Genomic DNA, 12,849 nt, shown 5'->3' with positions numbered 1-12,849 from the left:
GGCAGCTCAAACAGAGCTGGTATCAGACTCTGTGGGGAGTCTTCTAAAGTTTGGGGAGTGGAAGATCTTTTCTCTCTTACTTCTGTAAGACTTTTATAATTTAGCACACATCGCATCCTTTAACATCAAAGCATGTACTGAAGTAAGGTCTGGCCCCATTCAGATTGTTTCCTTGTTTGTTTAGCAATTCACCTTCTGCTGACTCCTTCTGATGCTTTGATTTTTGTGTGAACAGTAGCAGACCAAAGTTTGAAACCAGGGACTGCTCAAAGCTTCCAAAAATACCCAGTTGTAGAGCCTTGAAATATCCAGTTGTGAAGCCTTAGCTGCTCCTGTTGCTTTTACAGCTCCTTCAGGACAGAATTTATTGAGGGCTTTGTGAAATGGCTGGACCTGCCCGACACTGTCCTACCTGCCATGACAGCCTTTGCTGGTGGCTTAGGAGGTGAGGGCACAGAATCTTTCACTGAGATTTTGCTGAAGGACCCCATCTTGGAAGAAAATCCAGCTGTCATTACCCAGGTACGTCTATGTGTTCTCCTTGCTCTTGTTTGCTTTGCAAAAGAGATTTATCATAGGTGTCTGTTTGCAGCTGAAGTGCTGTTTGTGCAGACAGGGGAGTAAAATCAGTATTTCTGATAGGCATCTGTTTCTGAGTGGCTGTAGGGGGGGACTGTCAGTCTCTCTATCCATAAAGAGCTCATGGAAGTATTAAACACAAGGCAAGGTCACTCTCTGCTCATTAATGTTTTGTGTCTTTGATGGTTTCACTCTACAGAGCAGAGAACTGACAAACTTTTTGACTATTATTGCAGTGGTTTTGATTCATATGTGCTTTCTACAGGTTTTAGTGGCACACTGAACATGATAAACCTGATTTTTACTTGTTTAAAAGCCCTTTCACCATACACAATTTCCAGAGGAAGCTTTGACCAGAAGGAATTATTGTGACTTTATTTTTTCTCACTGAGAGAGTCAGACTGGGACTGCTCCATAATGTTCTGCTGTAAAAGCTAATGTAAAGATAAAAGAGGTGAAGCATTTGGGCAGCGTTCACTTGCTGGGGAAGATCTCTCCTGATCCAGCCTCACGTTGTGCTGTGCGGGGTGAGGAGGGCACAAGGCTGCTGCTGGTGCCACACAGGACATGGACACTGTCACCTGGCACCCTGTGCTGTGTCACCCTGTGCCAGACACCCTGCATGCTGTGCTCTGGTATTGATTGGATAATGGTTATCACACTCTCCATGAGCAACGGCCCGACAGAACCATGGATGTGAGAAGAGGGCTGAGTGAGGGAAGATATGATTGCAGTGAACTTTCTTGGTCACCATGACCAGCTACCACTACCTTGGCATCTTTCCTGTTTCCTAGTCAGTCCATGAAATGCCTCAGAGTGTTGGAAATTATATAACTTTCCTAATTAATTTTTCTAATTAATGGTTTTAATTAACTTCTTAATTAACTGTTTTAATTACTCATAAGCAGTGTAATTTCCAACTTTAGCCAGCACATAGCTTAGGGTTTTTTTTCACAGCTCGTGTTGTTAGAGTGAGATTGGAAAAATCACCAAAACTTTAAGTTATGCTAAACTGCTAAAGTTATGCTCAGTGAACAAAGCCTGAGGAGCTGAAAACTGGACACCTGGAATCCAAAATTTATGGCCCTCCAAGTAACCAGAATATAAAGAAGAGACTAACAAAAACAATTTATCATGTGCTGGAAACTCCCCATCTGGGAAAAGATAATAAAAAGACTGAAAGTGTGGACTAATTGGCATGAGAAGTGAGAAATCAGTAACCAATAGAAGACCAAATACTAGTTAATGAGGAGAATTATGTAATTGAGAACCAGTTAACATTAATTTCTTTGCTAAAAATGTATAAATAAGTGAGAAGTTTTCAAAGTTGTGTGCATGTAGGTGGAGCTATCCCCTATGCACCCTGAAATAAAGTAATGCCTACTTTCTAATACTAAAAAAATAAGAGTTTGATTTGTCCCAATGCTTTCCATGACAAGAAGATCTGCTCCAAACATCCAAATGCTCCAGTGTTCGAAGTCCTATAACAGTATGAGTACAGCGACAGATCCTAAGCTTAGTTAATGACTTAGGACAGAACTTCTGAAATAACAGCACCTGTTTTGATGTTGTTTGCTCAAAATCAATACACCTACAGTTGTTCTTTCTGCCTTTGTGTGTTTCCCTCATTCTCTCTGCTTCAAGATGGATTCCCTAGATGTAGATAAGTTTTCCTTCATGGCTGCTGAGTTTGTTAAAGGTGAAATTTAGCTTTTGCTTGCTCACAGCTTATGTTGCATAAGGGCTCCATGTGCTTTTACAAAAGTGGCTCTGGGTCAGCAGGAGCGAAAACTGGGGATACCATCTGGATTCAAGTGTAACACAGAAACCATAGATAACAGTTCTTTGATCAGCTGAAAGAAAAGATGAGGAACAAATATCAGTCTAATACCCCAACATCAATACCTTACACAGTAATCTACATGGACAAGAGGATTGACTTTTATCTGAGGAAAAACAGACTTAAAGATTTAAGTAGAGCAAGGCAGCAAAAGTGTGTCTTTGTAAAAACACACTGATATGTGAGAAACATTGGTAAAAAGCTGAGATCAGCTTTTTCCTTCTGACCTGAAAATACGCAAGCCATGGGACAAAGCTTTATGAATTATTGATCTGTTCCTTTATGGTGCTTGTGTTTGTTTGTATTCAGCTGCTGCTGACACAATATTTACTGTTTATTTATTAAGTATCTGCTTTAATTGCTTGGCATGATCAGTGGCTTGGCTCTGTTGGCACTAATGCTGCATTTTTGAAGGCCCTTCATCTCTAAGGAGCTGATGATCCTGAAGTCAGGAGATAGAGGTGAGCTCACCCTTGATTCAATGAACATCTGAGGACTATGGATTGTTATTTTTGTCTTCATTGCAGATGACTAACACAGGCAGATGTTGGTAACAATCCCTAAAGGACGGTAGACATAACAGGCTGTGGGTGTGGTATGGGAAGGCAATGCAATAAGGGAGGTGAAAAAGCGTTGATAGGTGTTAAAACATTGAACATTCTTGTTATGAATGGTTTTTTTTGCTCTGAACATACTTAGAATGCCCATTTTCTGTGGTTTTCCACGCACATCCACTGTGATGTGGATCCGGTGCTCTCTGTTGTTGAGGAAATGGGTTTTGAACTTGCAGCAACTCAGAAGAAGCTGACAAGGACTAAATAAAGGGTGCTTCCCTTTCTTTGAGAGGCTTCTCAATCATGTGGGTGTTGTCTTGTGCATGGAGTTTGCGGGGAGATTCAAAACATCAACTTGAAAATAAGACTGAATTATAATAACTGCTGCTTAGAGGAGGAAAACAAAGTACTTGTGAACTAATCTAATCAATTCTGGTTGGATTCCAGCTACCTACATGTGCAGTACGTGCAAAGCCTAAAGTGGAGAATTTGAGAAGCCAATTGGCACAGATGCCATAAAAACAGTAGTTCCAGTTTGTCACCTGATTACCAGGGTGCACTCCTGACCTTTTGAAATGCACGTGTGTATATGCTTAGGCCAGATTTATTTGAGTTTGTTTGATATGAAGTGCCACAGATGATACTGGAACCTGAGTCACAGCCACAGCTCCCTGTGCCTCAGTCAGGGAGAGTTCATTGCCTGCAAATCCCACCAACTGTCCTGGGGAACAGTCCAGTTTGTCCCTCTACTTGATTAAGGATAGTTTGTTCTCCATTATACATTTCTCATGTGTAGAACTTTCAGATTAGAGATGGTTTTATGATGTAAATTGTATTTAGGAGCTTAGGGGACTAATAATCATAAACTCTTTGGCAGCCTCCTACATCCTTGGCTGAATTTTTTTGCATTCCCAGAGGGCTGAAGGATTCCCTGTAAAATTCAGCTGTACTGTATTTGTGTGTAGGAGAGGGAAGCAGCTACACTGAGCTAGTGCTTAGTGTAGTCACATAAAGACCTTAAAATTTTTCCAGTGGCAATAAAAGAACACAGTAGTAAAAACACTTCCCTCTTTTTCATGGATTTATCCACAGAAACTATGCATTGAATTGATTTTTCTGTATTTTTATGCTGAAGAGCCAACACAGAAGTCAAATCCCTCCATCTTGACAGAGGGCCATAAATTTTGAGTTTTCTATGTGGGCACTTAATCCAAAAGAACTTTATGCTGGTTCAGCCTTACAGCCTAGAGCTATGAATTCCCAGAATGCCGAAGAAAATAGGGGCCAATGGTCCATTAGAGGAACATTTAAACCCGTTACTCATGTTGAAAATGTGAGTATATTTGAGTGTATAGGGAGCAGAAGGCATTGGGGAGGGAGGATTAGAGCCCTGTTTCTCCAAACTTGGAAGTCTGGTGTAAGATCAGGATAATTAATAACAAAAGTATGGAATGTTTCAGCTATACCAAGCATTGTCTACTTCTGTCCAGCTCTTTGTACTGGCCTTTGGAGAATTTTATACTGGTTTTGCTCTGTGCTGCCTCACTGAATTGTAACTTTCTGGCTTCCCATGTTTATGAACTGAGATGCTTCAGTAATTAAATCAGTCCGATGGGTTTTCATGCCTCTATTTTGATCCCTCCAGGCCTTCATCATCAGTTTTAACTTGAATATTTTTTTTCATTTATTTTTAGGACCTTTTATCTTTCTCTCTTCGAGATGGTAAGTTTACTTAGCATTTGTTCTTTGTAAAGATAATATAGATGAGTTTATATCTGACACTTTAAAAAGCTCAAAAAGCTCATGGTGCCACCCTATTTCATCTCAGCTTCCTCTCTGACAAAAGCAGCACACTCCTTCCCTGCATCCCCCTCAGGAAAAACAACTATTAGGAATGGTTAATAATACCCATTGAAAAGTGAACAACTATTCACCTCCTTACCTTCACATGCAAACAGATGTAAAGTAATGGTGGAGTGGGGTGGTTTTTCTCCAGTGGTTCCAGGGAAGAAGGTGACCTCTTCCTTTAGGAAGGCAGTAAAGCTGTTATGAAAATCTCAGCCAAACAAATTTTCTGCTTGTTGCCTAAAATGAAAAAAAAAAAAAAATTCAGGGTATAAATTCCAGAGTGTCATGTGAAGCCCATTATAAATAAATGGGATTTTACTCATATATTACACATAAAACAATTTTCTGGTTTGCAATCCATAACATGAATTGGTCTGATAAAATTAATGAAATAAAGACTGCCCACTGAACAAAATGTTCATTTCTAAAAGAAGCCTGGTTTCTATCACTGCTTGCATTTTTTTAAATCTCTGTGTTCTAACATGTTCTCACAAGAAAAAACTGATCAGCCTGTTGCACTGCAGAACAGTGAAATAGAACAAAACAGGTTTTGTTCTTTCTTGCTTTATTTTTAGTGGAAAATTGACAAATCAGTTATTGCAAAACTTCTTATTTTGCTAAGCTGGAATTTAATAGAAATATATCTCCAAGCCTCACTGACTTAGTGCCTCTGAAGGAGCTCAGTAGTGTTTTAGCAGCCAGGAAACAAGAAATGGACTTGTTAAAACACCTGCTTGGACTTGCAGGACGTGGCAAATATCGTGAAGGAATGAAGATAAATCCAATCCTTATTTCTCAACTAAGCATAAATCTAACGAGTGGTGTCATTAAAGGCTACTGAATGAGTTTGGTATCTTGGTAATGATGATAATAAATAAACAAACTTAATAGATTGCCCAATGCCATATTTGATCTACGTGCAGTGGGTATCACAAAGATCCTTTGTAGTTGGGTCTTGTGTTTTTCATCCCAGAGTGCACCAAGAACCCTTTACAAAACCCAAACATCAGGAAGCAGCAGGTGCTGCTGAGAGAAGCACATTAAAATAGTAAGAATTGGCACAAATAATATAAAATCTATTACATTTAACATGTCTTTTCTTGAAGAACACCTGCCTACAAGCCCAGAAGTAATAAGTTCTGCTCTCTGGTGTTGTCTGAGTTCAGTGTCCACTCCTCCATTTGCAACAGGGAGTAAAAAAGCAAGCAATTGTCAGTAGTGCTGCTGGGGGAGCTAGTGTGTAGTTTTACACTCCAGAGTAAGTTGTCAACAAGATGAATTGAATATAAAGCTTTTACATGGAGGTGCATTTTTACAAAATGCTACCTCTTGCATTGGTGCAGTCAGGGTGTGCTGTGTCCAGTTACCTATATGGATATGTTTGATATTTCCAGTTAGCACTGGTTGTGCTGCAGCATTTCTCTGTTGAGAAGATGCACCTTTCCCAGAGCCAAAAGGCCTCTGTCATAGAGGATGGAGACAGAAGGATTTGAGATCCTTTTCCTGCCATAGAGGCATTACCTGATGTGGTGCCTCTATTCTCAGGGAAGAAGGATTTTCCATTTATTGCTCTCTTCTCACGTTTCAATACATGGAAAAAGAAAAGCACCTGGGAGAAAAAGCCAAGCTTGTCTGTGACATGTTCCTCCAGCCCAGCTGAGTGCTCTGCTCACTGTTTAATCTGGTGTGATCAGACTGACTGATTTCCTGGGCTTCCCTCTGTTCAAGGGTACTACGATGCTCGAGCCAGGGTATTGATATGCCACATCAGCCTGCTGCTGAGAATCCCCTTGGAGGAGCTGGAAGTCCTGGAGGAATCTCTGCTTGAGAGCCTGAAGGAACAAAAAGAGGAAGAGTCAGAGTAAGAACATTTGGGTTGACTGTGGGATCAAAAAATGCTGCCAGTGCTCGAAAGCTTAGCAGTAATTACTTGTGCCTAAGTCCAGCGTCTGATTATTCCCCCTATGGCTCTTACTGTAATCATTTATGGCTTGATTAGGGTTACAGCCCCCTCACAGCACTGAGAAGCAGGAAAGCTCACCATTCTTAAAATCAGCTGAGATCCAGCCTTGCGAGGTGGTAAAAGCTGCTCCATACTGAACTGACTCCTTTCCTTGTTCCAGTTGCCTTTCAGACATGGTAGATTTTGCTTAAATCCATCACAAAGATCTTGTGTCTCTTATCTCTTGCCCAATATCCTGCAGAGAGGACTGCCCCTTGCAGAATGAAGTTCCTATAAATATCAGGATTAGATCCTCAGCTGCTCATTTGCTGTGGATCTGTCCATTTCTGTGCCCGTTTAAGACACAACTGGATAACTCCTACTGAAGGGAGATTTCTGAGGACAACAGTCTGTATCTTCAGATATGTACGGACCCAAATCCTAATTCTGTGTTATTGATATAAGATTAATTCTCTTAATCACCGCTTCTTAGATATGACACAGATGAAAAGTTGATATATGTAAGAAATGTAGCATCTTTATATTCTGCTTATCAGGCAGGAATTGTGTGACAGTTTAGCAATATCTAAGGCAGTAAAAATGTCCATAGTGGACTTTCCAGGGAAATATTCCTATCTGTCAAGTCAAGTCAGCAAAAGGGTTATGAGGTTAACCTGAGTGCTAATGAAGGCTTTAATCGACACCCGTGACATGGTCCACCTCAGATGTTACCGTAGGGTCCAGCATGTGATGGGTATCTTTTATGTATAGCTGTATTTAAATAAAGCTTAACTTTATAGCACAGTGTAAAAAGGAAAAGTCAAAATAATCTCAAGGATCATGGACTGCTAAGTACTTGGCATGCAGGAGCAAAGGTTAGGATATTAGTGGGGGCTGTTTTGCTGTGGCTTGTGAAAATAGACTCAGTCCTGGGCCTTTAAGCTGTGTCTCATAATGGGGAGAGAATTATGTTCCATATGAACAGTGTGGCTTTCAAACTCTGCCACCAGCCCAGTGGGGTTCCTGTGTCTCTGCTGTGGAGAAAGCCATGGATTTCAATCTTGTTCTTTGCCCAAATCACAGCCATGGAAGTAAATATTAGATGAGAGGAAAAAGAAAAATCTTTATAGTAAGAGGAGTCCAGGACTGTGGTGTGAACACATTCGTTACTGCAGTGCTAAACCAGGGCTGAAGATTTGTGGGGAATAGATGACCCTTTGTTTTGTTTAAAATCAGAAGTCAATGGGGAAAGGAAGCAGAATAGAAACCAGTCACCACCATGACCTCACAGATATTTGGGGCTGGGAATACCAATCTGCGCTTGGGATGCTTCAGTTTTGACCATCCACTGGAACAGAAACAACCAAATAGGGGTTTGGCAGCCCCTGCATAGGGGTTTTTACTGGTATTTGTTTATGGGAGAGTTTGCTCCTGCCTTTGTGCTGTGGATGTGTTGGATTGAGGCCTGGAACTTGCAAGATTAAATATACAACCCTCTACAGAACAATGCTGCAACCACTTAAATCCATGTAACTTGCACCAAACACATTCTGACCTGCAGGTATGAATTTCTTTTGTACGCAGTTCTGTAAGAAGCTGGAAAACATCAGATCAGTTGCTTGTTAACGTGTACTCCTGCCACTTTTCCTTATTGCAAGATGACCATTAAACAACCTCTCAGAACATAATTTGTGGTTCAGGCAAGAAGCTGCACATCTGAGCTCACTGAGGGTATAGAGAAGTACCAGAAGTGGCAGTTAATTACAACAGTGGATAAAAGCAGTCTGGTAATCCAGTGATAATGCTGATGGAGAAGCCATTAGGAAGCAGCTGTCAGACACATTTCTGGCAGCTCCAGAAGGGAAGCAGTGACAGGTAGAACTTCTCCTGACAGTAGTTTCATTTACTGCATCACCAGGCAGGATTTAGCTGCCGCTGTCTCTCTTCCCACATAACTCAAACTGCTCATTATTATAACTGAATCCAGGATAGACATATTCCAGGTCTCTGACGATCATTATTTTCAGCCCGAGACACAGCAGAGTGGCTGTAAAAGCTGATGAACCCCATGTAGAACAGAAATTGCTGGGTATTGCCAGCTTAGGTGTGGACAGTGCAACTGCAGCACTCGTGTAAACAACTCCAGGAGCAGTTTTATCCAAAGCCAGGCATTCAGATTGGTGACTGAGGCTCAGAGTAGGGCATTTGACAGGATGAGAGGAAATGGCCTCAAGCTGTGCCAGGGGAGGTTCAGGTTGGACATCAGGAGGAATTTCTTCCTGGAAAGGGTGGTCAGGCATTGGAAGGGGCCGCCCAGGGAGGTGGAGGAGTCCCCACCTCTGGAGGTATCCCAGGAACAACTGGATGTGGCACTCAGTGCTCTGGGCTGGGTGACAAGGTGGGGATGGGGCACAGGGTGGACTCGATGAACAGGGAGGGCTTTTCCAAACTAAATGATTCTGCAATTCTCTGAAGGCCAAACAACATTTTGTCCACTATGGTCATACAGAAATTGCTGGAGAGGTTGTGCTCTGCAGACACTGCGTTTGCAGCTGTGGAAGGTAACACACAATGGTTATTTTGAGGATCTCTGTGGAGACAAAGTCTCCGTGCCATGGAAATCCGTGGTAGTTCTGCCAGCGACTCCAGTGACTCAGGGATTTCACCCACTGAGCTCCATTCCCCTCCTGCTGTGTTTCACAAAGCCACATATTGTTTGGGACTCATGTAAAATTGTCTTTATCAAAATAACAGTGTGCTTACGGGGTCCCAGGAAGGATTAGGCAATTATATGGATAATGAAAATCCACAATTAGGCTGGGATTAACAGGGAAAATATCCAATTTTGGAAGCAAGATAAATTTTCACATTTCAAGGCCTCGATTAACCACTAGAAGGAACCTTCCTCTGCAAACAACTTATTCCAGTATCCTCTGTTTCTCCCACTTTCCTCTGAAGTTGAAACATTTCTCATAATAGAGAAAGCAAAGACAGTGGAGAGAAGTCAAAAGTAGTGGCTAATAAGTGATATTTGTTGCTTTTAGGTTTATTTACCTCCTTCTTATAGGCTCATTAAAATACAGCTTAAATACACACAGACAAATGAACTAATGAGTTTAATTCCTATTATATTATTATATTGCCATGTGCAATTAGAAAGCAGCTCGATATAAACACTGTTGTTGGAAAATAGTTTAATTGTATCTCTGTTAGCACAAATTACCTCTATTCCCTTTTGTTTCAAACACTTTTTCCTGTTTCTCCTCAGCTTTCCTGTGGTTTTTTAGGACATGTAGGCAGCGTATAGTTAATGAAATGCTTTTGACTTTTTGTTTCTTTTTTTTTACAAGCTTCAGCCCTATTAGGAAGGGTTTTCCAAGTAAGTAACATCTGTTGGCTTTTGTCAGCAATTAAATTGTTTCAGTTTAAACCTGTGGTCCATTTAATCAATTCAATTTAAATTTCTAAATCCATGCTCATAAATCTCAGTGTGTTGTCACACTCCCCACACCTGCATGTTCCTTTTTACTGTTCCCAGGAGGGAAATCACACTGAGGAGAATAAAAGCAGATTCTGATGCAAAATTATCCATCAGGCTTTTCCCTCAGTTTTTGTGCTTCTAATCTCTCCACAGAACCACAGAAGTCTCAAGAAAAAAGAAGGAAAGAAGGAAAAAGCTGAAGAGGTACCTGCTGATTGGTCTGGCAACCGTTGGTGGTGGAACAGTGATAGGTGAGGCTGCCCTTCATGTTCTGGGGACACAGCACAAGGGACAGGGCAGGTCTGAATCCAAGAAAAGTATTTTCAGCCACTTGAAAATAAAACTGAAAGAATTAGCTGGAAAAATTATTCCAGTGTAGCTTCACTGGCTGGGGGAAATATTAAACTGAGGTGGTCACCCTTAAAAATGTTTTCTCCTCTTTTGCTCTCCTGTTATAAGAAGATTAGATCTTCAACTCCCAAATCAAAAGTGATTAGATCAGTGTTTCCCGAGAAAATAGGGCGCAGCTTACCCCGGGGTACTACACAGTCTTCTTTTGCCTTTGAAATTGTTCTTCATTTTTACTTAAGTCAAAGAATTTGGGCAGAGATTCAGGGCCTGGGGAGAGTCTCCCAAAGCCCCTTTATTGGGGATGCAAAAAGCCCATTGTTTGTGCTCTTCCAGTAGCATTAGCAGCACCCACCTAGCACAGGGAACTGCCTGCCTGGGTTTTGTACGGGATAGTAGTTTGGTGACATCCCTTGTTTCCTCCTCAGGTTTGACAGGGGGTCTGGCTGCCCCTCTGGTTGCTGCAGGAGCTGCCACAATCATTGGGAGTGCTGGAGCAGCTGCTTTGGGATCGACTGCTGGGATTGCTGTCATGGCATCCCTTTTTGGAGCAGCAGGAGCTGGTCTTACTGGTAAGAGTGACCACATAGTTCTTAGCCACTAAGGCACAGGATCATGTCTGATAACGCACAGTTAATGACTTCACTGAGCTCTGCAGAGCAAGGGAAGTGATTTCAGGTGTTGTCTTAACTGGGAAATTTTTATTTCAGTGCTGATTAAGGTACTGTGTGGCCCCTGGTGAGCAAATAGGGAAAGAATATTCTGTGTGTGGTTAATGAAAGAAATTAAGGCTTGTTACTTTGGGTTAGAAAGATGCTACCATGGACACCAGCAGCTGTTACAGCAGAAAAACCCTCCTGCTGGATTCCTTCAGATCACACAAGCTCAGAAGGATCATGTTGGCTCCTTGCCGAGCTTGAAGTAATGCACGAACTGGCTGGGGGTTTTGGAAAGGAAAAATACCCTCTCCAAATTACCCAGTTAATTTCTTAGGAACTTCTGCTGTTAGCAGAGTGTGCCCTCGCTGTGCTGTTTCTGAGCCGTGTGTTTCTGCCTGGCTGTGTGTAGGATACAAGATGAAGAAACGTGTGGGAGCCATAGAAGAGTTTGAATTCCTCCCACTTACTGAAGGGAAGCAGCTTCATATCACCATAGCAATTACTGGATGGCTGTGTGCTGGCAAATATGGTAAGAACATGGTGAGGAAACTGAGAGGAACCTGGAAAGATGGGACTGTGTCCCAGTCCAGGCTATGTTTGTGCCCACAAAGCACCATGTCTACCCCACATTTCCATGACCTGGTAACTAAACCACATCAATTTTCACCGTAAGACTTTGTAACCCAATCTGCAATCCCAGGGAAACAGAGGAAAGAGAGAGGGCAGGGAGTTGGTAGTGGTAGGATTGTTTCTGTTAATAACTGTTGCATGGTTTGCTAGGAAAGGTCTGTCTGGGAGAAGATTTCCAGCACTAGGACCAAGCGTCTCTGAGACCCTATGTTTATCCTCCAGCAATTAACAGAAAATAGTGTGTTTTTTGTCTCTGTATCAGGCAACTAACGAGGTTTATTGGCAAGAAAGTTTTGCCAAGTAAATCCTGTTAAGCACAGCACTCAAAGGTGACTTCCAGGCAGCGACCTTGAAAGGTCTGTAGTGTTTTATTTTCCAGTATAGCTTGTCATAAAAAATATGTCACCTGTCTGCCAATGTGTTCAGCAACCTGACCGAACAGCTACCAATTTATTGAGAAGCATCATAATTAAACTGGGTATCATTAATGCAGCAGGATGTCTCTGCCCTGTCACTTGTCAGGGTGCAGCTTTGCTGTCATAGGGAGGTTATTTTCACTAACAGTGCTGTGTTTTGGCTTCTCTCGTTGTCTGCTTGCCAGGGGTCCAAATCCTCAGGGCTGGAGGGCTCCCAGGCACTGTTAGAGAGGCAAGTGTGTACCTCCAGGAACCTTTTTGTATCTGTTTGCCCTTAAAAGGGAGTTATGGATGACACACATTCTTCTTCCATAACTAGCAATCTGCTAGAATGTTTTAAAGGGCAAAACTAAACTGTCATCCTTTTTCCTCTTTGCAGCAATGTCTGTCTATGAACATACTCCTTTAAACAGAGGGACTGAGGACAGGAATTTTATGGAATTTTCCACCTTGTGATTTTGGAGCTGCAAGTAGCTGCCCATCTGTGTGTTTCCAAATCTCACAGCCCATTGTGGGGCTCTTGTTCCACTTTGATCAGCAGCTGCCTCAACC

The 12,849-nt window shown here is 41.9% G+C and overlaps 1 protein-coding gene across 3 annotated transcripts in view; it reads left to right on the top strand.

Moving 5' to 3' along the window:
- Nucleotides 1–12,849, top strand: part of TMCO4 (transmembrane and coiled-coil domains 4) — a 36,523-nt gene that overhangs the window by 6,074 nt on the left and 17,600 nt on the right. For all 3 annotated transcript variants that reach the window (XM_018086313.1, XM_029965214.1, XM_029965215.1), the window contains 6 exons: nt 348–522; nt 4,668–4,695; nt 6,550–6,682; nt 10,398–10,495; nt 11,021–11,164; nt 11,661–11,780. In XM_018086313.1, coding sequence (XP_017941802.1) covers nt 348–522; nt 4,668–4,695; nt 6,550–6,682; nt 10,398–10,495; nt 11,021–11,164; nt 11,661–11,780 — 698 coding nt within the window. The remainder of the gene's footprint in view (nt 1–347; nt 523–4,667; nt 4,696–6,549; nt 6,683–10,397; nt 10,496–11,020; nt 11,165–11,660; nt 11,781–12,849) is intronic.

This window comes from Manacus vitellinus, unplaced genomic scaffold (genome assembly GCF_001715985.3).
Source record: "Manacus vitellinus isolate BGI_N305 unplaced genomic scaffold, ASM171598v3 scaffold_92_pilon, whole genome shotgun sequence".
NCBI classification, from domain to species: Eukaryota; Metazoa; Chordata; class Aves; order Passeriformes; family Pipridae; genus Manacus; species Manacus vitellinus.
This window is presented reverse-complemented; position numbering and strand designations above follow the sequence as displayed.